General features: G+C 28.8%; 1 protein-coding gene across 1 annotated transcript in view; it reads left to right on the top strand.

Moving 5' to 3' along the window:
• The window catches only part of LOC136976449 (uncharacterized protein PF3D7_1120600-like), a 77,895-nt gene that overhangs the window by 52,287 nt on the left and 8,927 nt on the right, over positions 1–16,681 (top strand). The window contains 1 exon segment of the mRNA XM_067271728.1: positions 1,035–1,143. Within this exon segment, the coding sequence (XP_067127829.1) occupies positions 1,035–1,143 (109 nt within the window).

Consider the following 16,681-nt stretch of genomic DNA (forward strand, 5'->3'; position numbering starts at 1 on the left):
GTTAGCTAGTTCATAATGAAAAACCTATATTGAACATATTAATTAATATATTTAACAAAATATTTTATTCATATTAAATTTTGAATGTTTTACTCTAAATTGTTGTAAATTGAACATAAGATTAAACAGAAAGTGCTTAATTTCAAATAAAAAGATACATTTTTAATAAACATTTTTTATCATACCATACCTAAAGTTATCCTAAATTGTATAATAATTATTTATATCACCAAATGGCAGCATGTTTACTTGTAAATACAAAATTTTCTAACAATCATAATAACAAATAATTCAATGTAATTTTGAGCAAAATATTGGATTTGGATATACGGTGGACCCCCGATAAAATGTGCATGTCGGGCGGGAAACAACACCCGCATTATAAGGTGAACTGCGTTATACTGAGCGGTGCGGTGTAACTCGGTTCACCTTTTTTACTTTAGCAATGTCAAGCTTTTCTTTTACACTGTAAGCTTTTCTTTTACTGATCATGCATACAATAATTAAACACTATTCAAAATACATTCAAGAACTCAATACATACACAATTACTCAATATGCAGTAACAATAAAATGCGCTACTCACTAATGCCGCACGGACCTGTATAAACGTGTTTGAGCTTATTGCGTCGCGAACATCGCCTGCACTATAACCGAGTGCATGGTATAGTGAGCAGCACTATAACGAAGGTCCACTGTAATTGTAAAGATAATGTAATTATACATACAGCTATGAACTATTTTTTCAGGCTTTTTAGGTTTTTGACTGAAGTCCAAAAATACTTTTAAAATATTTATATTGGTTTACTTTTGGAATGATATTTTCTCAATGAATAGTGCAGAATTTTATTTGAAAAAAATCCTAGCTTTTATAACAAATTTAAAATTTTTATATAAAAATTAAAAATAAATCTGCAAATATAATTTAAATTTATTAAATAAATATTTATCAGTTATTTATTGCATAATATTAATATTAATATTTATTGTTAAATATTATTGCATAACAATTTGATATTATTTATATTTTACAGATATTCAAGGAACAGAGTAACTAAAGATGTTGTTGCATTTCATGCTGGAGATTTTTTAGATCTTGTGGAAAAATTACAGCTTGATTTGCATGAACCACCTGTTTCTCAAGTAATGCTTAATTTTATTTAATTGATTATAAAATTATTTAAATTAAATTATTACAGTAGCTCCTCGTTATATTGTGCCTCATTATATTGCAGATTCGGATATATCGTGCTTTTTTTGGTTCCCAAATTTTAAAAGCACTTGAGTCAATAAATTTCAGGAACACTTGCTGATGAAAGAATAGAGGATAGAGATTCCATAGCATGTGTAATCTGCTTAGTAAAAGCCAAGAATTTTTAGTACTTGGCTATATCATGCTTTTTCTTTGTCTCCCGAAAAGCGCAATATAACGAGGGACTATTGTATTTCAATTTTAAATTGTAATTATGAACAGAATTTAAAAGTTATTAAAATTTTATGCAATTTCTGTGTAAGGTCGATAATGAATGTTTTCAATTAAATAATAATTGAGATTTTAAATAAATACATGTTTTATATAAATTTTTTAAAATGTATTTATTAGAATCTTTTTAAATTTCAAATATTTTAATAATTAATTAAAATATTTGGAATTTAGAATACTCTTTTATGCCAATCCAATGTTTCTTTTGAAATTAATTTAAATACTTTTATCAAAGTTTTCCATCAGTTTAAAAGAAATTAATAAATTTTATTAAATTGTGTATTTAAACAGTAGTATCTTATTAACCACCATTTAAAATGACAGGACTGTTTTACTTCATTTCTGGATATGTTATAAGCTTTTATTTCATACCTTATGCTATTTCTTTTATTTTGTGAAACACAAAAAATATTGTGTTCATTATATTGAATTTAAAATTATACAATTACAGTTCTTTAGACAACTACTTTGTAAAGCTGAGGTCTGAGAAACAGAAAAGTAATTAGATTTACAATTTTTTACATTAATTAAATTAATACTCTATCATATAATATTCTGTTTTGAAGTATTGTGACAAAATATTCATTTCTGGAAGTTAAAGAAAAAGAATTTTTTTGATAACTCAATGTGCCTGACTTACCAGAACTTGCATCTTACATACTCTTTTAATGTTTATAAATGTTAAAATCTATTACTTATTCTACCTTTATTAATTCTTATCTCATCAAGTTTTTTCAGCAAAATTGCTTTTTACATATTTATATATGAAACATTAAATTCCCTGAAATGTTTCATATGGTATCATTCAAACATGCTATTGTCAGTAAATTTTCATTTTGTGGGAAAATATATACAATTTTACCAAAAATAGATTGTTATAGTAGAAAATATATTGAAATCAACTTTTATGTTTCATTGTGCAAATAATTAATTCCAACAAATGCAAAAATGCATAACTGATGGATGTTTAAAAATAAAATAAATGAAAGTTATGGTAATCATGAATAAATATTTACAACAATTATAATCTCAAATTTCTTTTCAATTTTCATATAAAATACTTTTTAAACAAATTTTGAAATTTATTATTTGTTTTTTATACTTTTAAAGAATTATCCAAACAACAACAAATTCATTTTTTCATGACAGCATTATAATATCTTATAATACTATTTAGAATCTGTGTATTTAAATTGTTTAGTTTTTATAACTCATCTATTATCATGTAACAGGTAGGTCTTGCATTGCAGAAAAGTATGATTTTGTAAAGTATTACTTTTTTTTTTTACTTACATTTTATTGGAGATTTTAAAAATTTTTTTCTCTTATTAATTTTCACCAATTTTTCTTATTTAATGCATCAATGATAAATTGACAAATCTTAATTTTGTAAAATTTTAAATATTATGAAGACTTAAGATAAATTCACAAAAATATTGAATATGATAGTTAATTTATTTGATTTTTCTTATATAATAAAATGCTCTCTTTCTGAATATCCATTTATAATTTTCTTTAGAACTCTTTAAAGCGGACAAGTGCATTTATTTTTTTTATCTGGATTTTTCACTTAATTGCTTAACTTTTAAATTAATACAATAAGTGTAATGTATTAGGGTCATGCAAAAATCATTGGTACCATTCCCCATAATTATGGAAAAATAGCAGTTTGAAATGTGAGTCGTGTGTATGTAGGTAGGCTACAGAGGTACTAGTTGCCAACAGATGATGCTGCATCATAAGGGAAGAAAAATGCTAAGTCATTTGTACTTGTATGCAGTGAGTTTGTGGACAAGGTGGAAAAAACATGGAAGCATATAATCATGGGCAATGATGGACAGTGTGGTTTTTGTGGAGAGAAGGAGTGGCTTCATTAGACATCCATGTGTGGTTAACAGCTGTGTGTGGGAATAGTGCACCAAGTTGCAAAATCATGTTTTGCTAGATATCAGAGTTCAAAAATGGCAAGAACTGTGCTGAAAAAGATAAAAACAGTGGCTGGGTGGCAAGTGCATGCAAACCAGACAGCATCCAGCACATGTCTGACTTGATAATGAAGGACAGGAACTGGAAGGTGCAACAGATCTGTCATGTGGAACCCTTTCGTTCATCAGAACTTGAAGATGTAAAAGGTCTGTGGACAATGAGTTCCGCATTCTCTTACCACTCAGCAGAAGCAGTGTTACCGAAAGCAAAGTTACCGAAGCTGTACAGCATGGATTCGGTGAAGTTCTTTGAGCATCTGGTCAAAGGCAATGAATCATTGTTCTAGCACGAAATGCCAGTCCATGGAGTAAAAGCATGTAGGGAGCCCTCTACCAAAGAAGCTGTGGTCAGGAATGTTCATCAAGAAGCAAATGGCAACTGTATTCTGGGATCAGGAGGGGATCCTGCTGTTGGCTTAGCTGTCCCCTGGTACTGCAAGACATTGCAGCAACTCCACCCAAAGAAATGAGGGCATGACATGTTTTTCCTGCACAATAATTCACAGCACATCAGTCACCATACTGTTGCCATCCTGCAGACTCTAGGATGCAGCATCTGCCTTATCCTCTGGATCCTGTGCCTAGTAACTAAGCTCTGTTTGGCACAATGAAAGAGGCAGTGCATGGTGAGAAAGATCTTCTCCAGCATCAAGCTTTAGTCACCTGTCCAGAGGTGATGCTGGGGTGGATCTCCAAAGAATCGTTTGCTGTGGCATTATGGTAACTGCCAGAACAATGGCAACAGTGCATAAACATTGGTGGGGAATACATTTAATGTAATCTGCACTCACTTTGTCCTATTAAATGGTTAGTGTGTCGAAAACTTTGTAGTGCCAATCAATTTTGAATGACCAATATAAAACATGATATTACTTGTGTAATTATATTATTGAAATCATGTTAAAATTATCATCACTTATTAGTTCAAAATATTTCAATATTCCATTCCTTCAAATTCTTTTCAATTTATTAGTGATTATTATTATTATTATTTTCTTTTTAATAATATATAATTAATTTTCTGTGCATGACTTTTTGTAATCTTATCTGATTTTGTAGACTAATTTGATAATATTTGTTAATTTTTTTCATTTATATATTAATTCCTCAAAAATTTTAATTTATATGAAGTTTTGTAATCTGGGCATCTTAATTTTATGACATTTATGCTTTTCAAACTTTCAATTATCAAATTCTGGTTATTTCTTTTTACATATTCCATTTTTCATAATAAATTGCAATTACTGCAAATTTAGTATTTGTATTTTATTTTGTTGAAAAAAATTCATACTTGTGCAAACAATATGCAACAAAATAAATACCATACTTTTGTGAGTTTTGTCATTTCTTATTTAGCAACATTAGGGACTCTTATAGATTTCATCAAAATATTTTAGAGTTAGTACATTTGGCATGGTATTTATCCTTTTTCATGTTCAATAACAGAAAATATATACCAAATGTCCGGTATTGAGTTTGTTATGTGAGCTTCTGCTAAATCAACTGGAGAGTCTATACTTCTTGTCTTTCAGCAGCAGATTATCTTATATGCTTGGTATATAGGCAATGTATTTATTTTATGGTTCAATAAACAGGATGTGAATGTTTTTATTTACTATCAACAACATATACAGCCCACTCTTAAGTTGGAACAGGAGAGTCATAGAGTCATTCATCAGTATATGTTTTGGACCTGTTTATAACTTTTAAAGCAGTCCACAATCAAGTCTATCTACATAAAACTCGAATACCATCATTTGTTTATGTCTTCGGTGTCTATCAACCTTTACATTATTAAGTTTTCTGCTTTCGCAGCCTTGGTTAGATAGCTTGGTCATTTTGCATTGTACTTGTATGTGGATACTTCATGGGAATTGGATTATATCAGAGAGACAAATTATTCAGTAAGATTGTTTCTACTAACTAGTTAACCAATCTTACTGAATAATTTGCCATTGTGCAATAGTTAGTAGATATGTCTGGTAAGCATTGCTGCAGTATGCAGTTTTGACCATGAGGTGGTGAGACTAATACATTTCAATCAAAACTTAAGAAGAATAAATTGAGAAATTGCCAGAAGTGAGAACACTATCATCATGTACAGATAAAACACTGTTGTATATGAGCAATTATTTAGTGTGACATTGTCACAATGCTGGGTTGCAAGTTTTAATTATATTTTTAATTTAAAATACAGTCAAACCTGTTTTTATGCGCTCTTTTTATGTGCGATTTTTATTTGTGCGATTTTTTTAATGCGAATTTTTAATTTGTGCGGTATAGTTGGCGACTAGTCTCGTGCGATTCGTCATGTCTTACGTTGACTTATTATAGCTAAATAAACTTATTATAGCATAAATGCACTTATTATAGTAATATTATTGCATGAATATGCGAAAAATGAAATAATTTACTTTTTAAGTCAACAAAACACCACCTGGACAAAAATATGTAAAACAGACGATAGACGAGACGATGCAGTCAAGTGCTGACATCTGTTGTCAATAAATTCTATTTTGTACGGTTTTGAGTTATTTTCTATGTGAGACTTTTTTTATGCGGTCCCTATTGACCGCATAAAAAAATATTTTTTTTAATTGTGTTGCGAAAACTATTTTTTACAGCCAATCGTGAAGTTTCGTGCGATTTTTTTAATGCGTTTTTTTTAATGCGGTCCCTATCCACCGCATAAAAACAGGTTTGACTGTATATGCTTTCCACCTCAAATAAACAACCCTACTACCCAATGCAAAGCAATAACACACCAACCACTGCCGTAGATTATAGCTGATGATTTACGGCAGTGGGTGGCATGTTATTGCTTTTCACCTCAAATTAGTAGTGGCTTGCACCTGTACGTCACACTTTTCCTTTAACAATAGAGTTGTGCCGGTCACCTGTCTAACACCTTTCAGGGAACAATTTTTGAATTGAAATAACAAGACTTTCAGTTAGCATTGGATGTTCATATATAATTAATCTAGGCCTCCTGCCCCTAAGGTTTCCATATCTGGTCTCATCTTTAATCTATCTAACTTCATTCTCTAGATTAAGGAAAGACACGGACAACAGTCAGTGGGAATTTTTAGATCTACAATTTTTTCAAATTGCAGCTTAATAAACTTTGGACAAGGATGTGAAACACATTTCCAGACTACCAGATTTTTACAGTATACTAGTCAAAGATCAACAATTTGTTGTTAATATGGAATATGTGGGTGCAATTTCTCATAACATTGATACATGAATTAAAGAATATATCTGGAGAAAGGAAAGTATTGCATTGTCTGTTTTTTCAAATGTTCCAAATGTACAATACAGGTACAGAAGCAAATGGCTGAATTGATTTATATAATTCATAACGTTGTTCTAAGGAGCTTAGAATTACTTGAGATTTATAAATTGTATTGATACTGGCATAAGCTGGAACTAGATAGTAACTAGAGAGAAACAGAAATTACCTTATGTACTTTTCCAGCAAATTACTGTTTAATCAAACTAACATTTTCAGCTTTATTAATAAGCCTTCATCAGGTTTTTTGAAACAGATTTGATTTGGAACAATATTTAAAATTCCATTATTTTAGAACAATAATACATTGCATTTTCTTTAAAAATATTAATGGGGTTATTGATTAAGTTACAAATAAAAATAAAATATAAAATTTAAAAAAATAATAATATACTAAAAAGTATACAATTAATAATAAAAGTAAATAAAACAAAATCATTTGAAGTGCTACGATGATGACTTGTTTTGCATCGTGTTACAAGTTTTGCCACCTCTCCTTTCTAAGGATTATCAAATAGCGATCTCCATGCAAATGATAGCGACTCAGTCTCTGCTGTTAATGTAGATTTAAATATTTTCAATATATTTGCTATTTAAAGCTAGACTAGATTAGCAACCTACAGGCCCATTTCCTAGACATTAATATCAGTTTCAAGAATGGGCTGGTGAACACAAATGTCTACTACAAACCTGGCTATATACCACTTTACATACCAGCTATCTCTAACAACTTGGATTTGTATAAATTAGCTGCGTTCAGAGCATTAGTAAAACGAGCTTATACATTCTGCTCCAGCATTAATGATGCATTAAAAGGACTAGAGCATGTGGAAAAGTTTGTGGTCAAACATGGGTACAGTAAAAAACTTATTTGCAACATAGCATGCAATCTGGACAAAAAGAAAGAGGTGCAACCACAAGCACAGGCAAGTAAATGCATAGTATTAGATTATGATAGTAGGCTAAAACCTGTATATACATTAATTGCTAAATATACAGGAGCTTGTATAGCATACAAACCGGGGGCAACAGTATACAGATTACTAAGTAATGGCAAGGATTACATTGATCCAAATAAAACCCCTAGGTTGTACTCTGTCCCTATATACATTGTTAGATTTAATAGACATATAAAATACATTAGCTCAAGTAATAGATTGTTAACATGCAGAATCAATGAGCATAAATATGATATCAACAAAAATAATTTAAAAACCAATCTTGCCCAATATGCAGGCAAACCCATGGTGTTAGCAGATTTCAGCAGGGCCCAACTTATAAAATGAGTATATGACATATGCAAACTAAGAATAGCAGAAATATTGGAAATATTTAAATCTACATTAACAGCAGAGACTGTGAGTCACTATCATGTGCATGAAGATTGCTATTTGATAATCCTTAGAAAGGAGAGGTGGCAAAACTTGTAACACGATGCAAAACAAGTCATCATCGTAGCACTTCAAATGATTTTGTTTTATTTACTTTTATTATTAATTGTATACTTTTTAGTATATTATTATTTTTTTAAATTTTATATTTTATTTTTATTTGTAACTTAATCAATAACCCCATTAATATTTTTAAAGAAAATGCAATGTATTATTGTTCTAAAATAGTGGAATTTTAAATATTGTTCCAAATCAAATCTGTCTTCAAAAAACCTGATGAAGACTTATTAATAAAGCTGAAAATGTTAGTTTGATTAAATAGTAATGTGCTAGAAAAGTACATAAAGTAATTTCTGTTTCTCTATATTTATTAATTGGCCAGAAGACTTAAATGTACTAATTTTCATGATGTGAATAGGATTTTGGTTGCATGAAAAATCCTTATATGACAAAAACCTGCGAATGTGATGCTAATATTATTTATTTGTTATAAGGTAATTTATGATTTTATTCAAATATCTTATTCCTCAATGCAAGATACAATGTTTTTGAATGTGATGTTCTATTTTATATTCTTTACTAGTTATTTTCTAGATTGCCTGAAGGTTTTTAAAAGACTTAAAATGTTAGTATATAGTAAAATTAGTTTGGTGGACATACAGAGTTGTCAGTTTTTAAAAAAGTTCATACCAATTGAGGATGTCTCAAGTTTACTTGAATTATCCAACATAAAATTAACAATAAAACTAGTTTGCTTATGCATTTAATTGCATAAAAATTTTATATGAATATAATATAATTCTATATGGATTTTAAAATGGCTTCATTTTCATTTAAACCAGAAAGAAATTCAAAATGAGTAATCATTTTATGCTGAATAGATAGTAATAATGTAAGTTTTTGAAGCACTTATGACGGATTATCTGCTAAGTTGATTGAACTAAGAATTGATGGATTAGTTACACAGATTATTAATGTATCAATAACTTATCATGCATTTCTGTTTTGATGTATTATTTTAAAATTACATGTATGAGATCTTATCTGGACAGTCTCACCTTTCATCATTTTTCTTATACAGTAAAATCTGTCCAAAATGGAACCTGAATAAAACAAACCTGTATAATAGAAATAATTCTTTGGAATGGCATGATTTTTCTGTTAAGGGAATACCTGTTTAAAACAGAAACCTGCCAAACTGAAAATATATACAGCCGAGCCTGCATAAGTCGACACCCGGATAACTCGACACCATCGGTTAAGTAGTCAGTTTTCTGTGGTCTCGGCCGACTTAAATAGGCATTAATGTTAAAAAAACTCTGGTTTACTCGACGCCGTTTAACTCGTCACCACTGGATAAGTCGACATACTTTTGCTGTCCCACATTCCGATAAGTCGTCACCCCCTCCTGAAAAACTGAATTCACTCTGCACGTGTGGTGCAAACTCATTTTTTTTCAGGAAGGGGAATTGATTTAATTATTAATATATTTAATAATATATTAATATTATATATATATATATATATATATATACATACATACATATTAATAAAAATGCCTTAACATTTTATGTATTTTTATGTATAAAATAATAACAGATAAGCAAAAAGAAAATGTATAATTTATATCAACGTCACACTAGAATCCAATTCTGCATTTTCTCGTGCCAGAGGCATTAAGAATCCTTAGACATTACTTACCAACAACTGACAATTGCGAAGATGACGTTTTCAAGGCGTTCGTGATCGTTGAAAAAGAAAGTCGAGACAATTAAGGGTCAAAACAAACAACACTAAACGAATTTTTCAGTTTTTCATCTACAGAGTAATTGTAAATGGAGGACACAATGTATTGTAAGCCTATACTACTGTATAATGCACTACTGTATTTTCGTAATTGTAGTTTTGTGGTTTTTTTCCAGTTTCGCTTTAGTCGACACATCGGATAACTCGACACATTTCCACTTTCCCTTGGGGTGTCGACTTATGCGGAGTCGACTGAATTTCATATTGTGCAATCCTGCTATGTACTGGTTTTACCATATATCAGATACTAATAAAAATATGACTTTTTATCATTTTCACAAATGATACCACTCAAATATCTGTCATCACAATATGCATATTCTTGGTATTAATGTTTTTTCTCTCATTCTGACTCTTCTATTATGATTCAAGTATAAAATACCCAACTGAATATATTGGTTTAGTTGACCAAGTATAAGATGTTTAGAATGTAAACTTAAAAAATTATTTTATTCTTTGAAATGTTTTTTAATAGTTTGGATTTGCTTGTTCCATATAGTTAAATTAAACAATAACTGGTTCCAGCATTGAAATCACATAATGTAAGGCATAAGTATCATGTCCTACATAAGATGTGAATTTTTTTTATTTGTCTTAATTTTTATTCTCAAATCTATATTTTATTCATCACATAAACAGTGATTAGGTAAATAATAATATAAACAATTAAGTTTTTAGTATATTATTAAAAAATTTATAACTATCTTCCAGCATAAATTACATTATTGATAAATTAATATAAACACAATCAATCTACACTATAAATAAGTTAATTGATAAGATTATATATATTTATATTGCCAAATTTAGATAAAATACTAGTTTTTTCTCAATTCAGTGTTTTATGCGTGAATAATAGTTATCTAGTTTTTGTTGCAACTTTCAGAAATGTAACTTCAGTAAAAGCAGAGATTCCCTGTATAATTTATCATAATTTTAAAATCCTAAATTAGTCATTAAAAGTATAATGTTTCTGTAGTGACAAATTAAGAAAATTATTATAATCAAAATCAAATCTGTAGTTATTTTTTAAACTGGTAAAAATATTTCATAGTTTTTTCAATCAAATACCTTTCACATTTTTCCAGCAATAATTGTATTCAGAATATGAACAAACGAATGTTTTTGGTTTATTTCATAAACAAACCTTCTTCAAATTTAGCTTTTGAAATGCACAAAGTTAAACCTGAAGCAGATTTGTAAAATAAACCAAAAATGTTTGTTGATTACATTAACTACCAGGTTTATCAGAAATTTCACTAACCAGACTTCCATAGCTTATAATTTTACTATTTTTGATGTTTTTTGACTACTATTGGTTTCAATTAAATTTTCATTTATATCATTTATATATTTTTTGATCTGTTTCTCTGCATCATCCATTGCATTATAAACAATAAATATATATTAATTAAAACTAAAAAATATGTGATAAAAACTTGTCTTTGTCGATATGGTTAACAAAATTATCATCTATAATTTTATATACAAAAAGGAAAAGATTACTATATATTTAAATTATTTTATTCTTTATGAAAGTCTTTAGGTATTAACAATGATAAGATGTGAAAGAATTTATAGAGAATCTTATATTAATTAGGTAGGTCACATCAAGAAACTTGAGATGATGTTATCGATGTAGTTTGCCTGGGCGATCAGTTTGAGCAGTAATATGTCACAAATGAAAGATTATAAGTGATTTATTGTTGAGAAAAGAAAAAAAAAAATATGATGAGAAGTACAGATAAAACAGAAAAGTGTAATAACTAAATTAAATTAAACTAAAGTAAAGTAAATAAATAAAGTAAACCAAAGTAAGAAATAAAAGAATAATACAGTCAAACCTGTTTTTATGCGCTCTTTTTATGTGCGATTTTTATTTGTGCGATTTTTTTAATGCGAATTTTTAATTTGTGCGGTATAGTTGGCGATTAGTCTCGTGCGATTCGTCATGTCTTACGTTGACTTATTATAGCTAAATAAACTTATTATAGCATAAATGCACTTATTATAGTAATATTATTGCATGAATATGCGAAAAATGAAATAATTTACTTTTTAAGTCAACAAAACACCACCTGGACAAAAATATGTAAAACAGACGATAGACCAGACGATGCAGTCAAGTGCTGACATCTGTTGTCAATAAATTCTATTTCGTACGGTTTTGAGTTATTTTCTATGTGAGACTTTTTTTATGCGGTCCCTGTTGACCGCATAAAAAAAAAATATTTTTTAATTGTGTTGCGAAAACTATTATTTACAGCCATTCGTGAAGTTTCGTGAGATTTTTTTTTAATGCGTTTTTTTTAATGCGGTCCCTATCCCCCGCATAAAAACAGGTTTGACTGTAAAATAAAATCAGTTTGCATTTAAGCAGGAAAAATCTTCAATAAATTTGAGTTGCTCATTAAAAGCAGTTGTGTTTGAGATTTTGTCCAGTCTTGACTGAGTGAACTGCATCTGAAACATAACTTCAGTGAATTGCTTGACACAGCTAAAAACATATATTTGAAATAGTTACATAAAAGTTGAAAATTTCCAATGGGATGAGAGGAAGGAGTTGAGCATAACTGCTGACACATTGACAAAAGAAAATGACATTTCTGTTAAATCGGTACAGGCCAAGGCATGCAGTTACAGCAGAGGCAATCGAAGAGCTAGGTAACGTGGCACCATCTAGTCAGGATTAGGAGCATAAATCTGGTTCTTTTTTCTTTGAACTTCTTTGGATAACTTTTCCATAGTTCAACTGAAATTCACCAAACTGCAAAAATATAAAGCAACTCTTTGGCTTTATATTCCAAAAAACAGCACCCAAAAATGCCAAAATATTTTTTTGTTTTTTCGTTAAGCGTCAAAGAGACAAAATTTGATAGTTTTGTTTTTTGAATATATCTTTTCTCAGAGGTTATTTTCCAAACAGTAATTTATGCACAAGACAAGGTTCTACTGGGTATTTTGACACCAAAATCATCAAAATCTAACATGGGAATTTTTTTTTAAATCGGACAGGAAAGTGCAAAAGTTACCCAGAAACCTGGGCTTAGCCCAGGCAATAAGCTTTAGTGATTATTGATTAAAATTTTTATTTCAGCTAAGTGTTTTTGCCACATAATTAAATAATTGGTGTTTATTTTTAAACATGTTTGGCTGAAAATTAATATAAACAGCAACTAGATGAAATTAATCTGAGAAAATCTATCTATATTCAGTTTATGGTGTCTGATGTTGCCTTCCGACCTCCAGGAACCCCGTCCATCTCTCTCTATTCATACACCATTCCTCTTTAATCCCATTTTCACTACTTGATATCTTCACTCTGTCATACCAAGTTCACCTGGGTCTTCCTCTCTTTTTCTTTTTATGTGGAATGTATTCCATTGACATTTTCGGGAGTCTCTCATCATTCATTCTTTTCAAACCAAATATCCAAACCAAATAAGTTGTTTCCTCTGTATTTCTTCCAAAACCATCTCCTTCAATCCCATTAGGTCTTTGATCCTCTCATTAGTTATTCTTTCTCTTTTCGAGATTCTGCACGATCTTCTCAATGCATCCATTTCAACTGTAGGTAGTTACTTTTCTCTTCTCTTCCTCAGTCATTCTCCATGCCTCTGCTTTGTATAATAGAATGCTTTTAAAAATAGCATTATATATTCTTTTTTTTCTTGGTCTAGTTATTTCTTCACTCCATCGTATTCCATGTAATTTTTTAACTGCTCTCTTGTATTAATCTTGTATTAATTTCTAATGCATCTCTTCCATCTTGATGAATTTGTATTCCAAGATAATTGTAATGTTCACATCCCCCAATCTTTTCTCCTTCTTTCAGTTCCATGTCTGTTTTAGCTTCTCCTATGCGTAAATATTTTGTTTTACTCATGTTTATATATAAACCTCCTTTAAAATATTCCTCTTTTATTTTTCTTGTCATGTAATCCTGATCATTGTTATCTTCTGCCATTACCACCCGATCATCTGCAAATTGAAATGTAAACATCGGCTTATCGTTAATATCTATTCCCATATTACAACATTTCTTTTTCCATATTTTCAATACTCCTACATAGATTTTAAATAAAGTTGGTGAGATACATCATCCCTGTCTTACTCCTTTTGATACCATAAAGTCTTCTGATATTTTTCTTCCAGTTTTAATTTTCATTATGGATTCTCTATATAATTCTTTAGCTGCTTTAATAAATGTGTTGTTAATATTTATGTCTTTTAATGTCTCCCATAGTTTTGATGATGGGACATTATCATATGCCTTCGTTAAGTCTACAAACAACAAATGAGTTTCCTGTCTTTTTGCTAATCTTTTTTCCATAATCTGTTTTATACTGAAAATATTGTCTATACATGGTCTTCCTGTTCTCAATCCACTCTGTTCTTTTTTTCTTTTGTTTGATATTTTTTTTTTATTAGATCTTTTATTATTTGGCCGTATAATCTACTAAATGTTGCTGTTACTGTAATTCTTCAATAGTTCTCACATTTTTGTTTGTCTCCTTTTTTATAGATAGATGTCAAAAAGCCAATTTTCCATTCTTTTCGAATGTCTTCTTCATTAAGACACCTTTCAAATAATTTTGTTGTCATTCTAAATAATTTTTCTGTTCTATTTTTTTTTATCAGTTCTACCGGTATTCCCCCAGAACCACTTGCTCTATTATTCTTCAGTTTCCTACATGCTTGTTTAATCTGTTTCGTCTCTAAATGAATTGGTACATCCTTTTCTATGTTTATATCTTTTGTCATAAATTGAATTTTATTTTCTGTTAATAAATTTTTATAATATTCTTCCCATTGTTTAACTAAGGTAACTGTCCTTTATTACTATTACTTTTATTTCTAGCATTTTTTTTTTTTTAGGAATTTCTATGCTTTAGCACATTTTCTTCCTCCTACATATGTTTCTATTTCTCTACAATTTCTATCCCAACCCAATCCTTCTTTTCCAGAATTAATTTTTATGTTGATTTTTAAAGTTCTTTATATCTTATTCTATCCTCTTCTCTTTTAGTGTTCATCCATTTTAAGTAAGTTACTTTTTTTTTTTTTTTTTTTTTTTTTAATGGTTTTGTCCCACCAGAATTTTTTAAGAGTTTTTCCATGTTCTTTGATTTGTCCTAGAGCTTCATTTGCTGCTGTTTTTATATTTTCATATAATTTTATTGTGTTATCATATTCTTTTTCTTTCAATTTTTCATCTAATCTTGTCTGAAACAATCTTCCCATACTTTCTTCTGCTAAGCTTTTGAGATTAAATTTAAGATTTTTAACTACTTCCATTTCTGTTTTTTTTTTTTTTCTTTCTGTGTCTGTATTACTCTTTTGTAAGGAGTAATGATTTTTGCTCTTATTATATAGTGGTCTTAGCCGCAGGTAACACCTCTGTGTTCTTACATCTAAAATTTTAATTTGGGTTCTTTGCTTCGTAATAGCTTAGTCAATAATTGATTTCCACTGCCTAGTATGTTGGGTCCAAGTATATTTATGAATATCTTTATTTAAAGAAATCCATTATTGACTTTAAAGTAATTTGTATTACAAAAGTCTATTAGTCTCCTTCCATTGTCATTCATTACATTTTCTCCAAATTGTCCAATAATTTTGTTCAAATTATTGGACAATTCAGAAAATCTGAGAATATCAAACTTTTAATTTTCAGCATATACTTTGTTTATGAATGACTATGTTAGTTAACTTACTTAACCATCATCTGGCTTCAAATATAAAAGATTGTTTACTACATTTTATTCAGTACATCAGTTCAAAACAATTATTTAAATATATGAACATCACATGTATTTTATGCAATTACATTTAAAAACTTTATCTGCAAACCTTTGCAATGTTCATACAATTAATAATTGTTTTGAACTGATGTTTAGGAATCTAGTAGTTTGTATATTTTAAACTTGATGATGATTAAGTTAGCTGAAGATGCTCATTTGTATACAAAGTATATCCTAGAAATTAAAGTTTTAGTTTTTTCAAGCTATTTGACAAATCATGTTTCTCAATTTTCATAACATTTTCTAGAAAATACAATGTAAAAGAATTAATAAAAATAAGATTAGCTATTTATTAAAAATCCACTAATCAATATTTGTTAATCAATTGTCTTGCTATAAAGTTTAATTTACTACTCATCAAAAATAATTAACTAGGTATTTTTTTCTGAATGGTATTTATTATATTATACTGTATCTTTGTATATTTATTGGTCAGTATAATTTAGTTTCATTTATGTATTTAGAAATTTTACATACTTGTTTATTATTTGTCTATTTTAGATCAAAATAGCATTTTGCTGATTAAATAAATATCAATTAAAAATTGGAATACTAAAATTTCTCTAAATTCTCTATGCCATGCTGCTGATTTTATAGTTTTAAATTACAAAAATCAAAATTATAAGAAAGCTATCTATTTGGATTAATTTAAAATTGGAAAAAATGTTATTCTTAAAGTAGACATACTATGAATAATAAGAGAAATTTTTCACTGATATTATCTTTTTTATAGTGTTCAAATTTCAGTATTACATCAAATTAAATATGAAGTTGTTATTAAATCAATTGTAAATATTTTATAAACTTATGCTTCCAAGTCTTTATATATTTTTATTATGTTGTTAGTTGCTCAATAGGTCATTTATAAATATGACTATTAATATTTACCAGTCACAAGTGATCAGTGAAATTCACTATAA

The sequence above is a fragment of the Centruroides vittatus genome, unplaced genomic scaffold (genome assembly GCF_030686945.1).
Source record: "Centruroides vittatus isolate TY-2023 unplaced genomic scaffold, ASM3068694v2 contig_400, whole genome shotgun sequence".
NCBI classification, from domain to species: Eukaryota; Metazoa; Arthropoda; class Arachnida; order Scorpiones; family Buthidae; genus Centruroides; species Centruroides vittatus.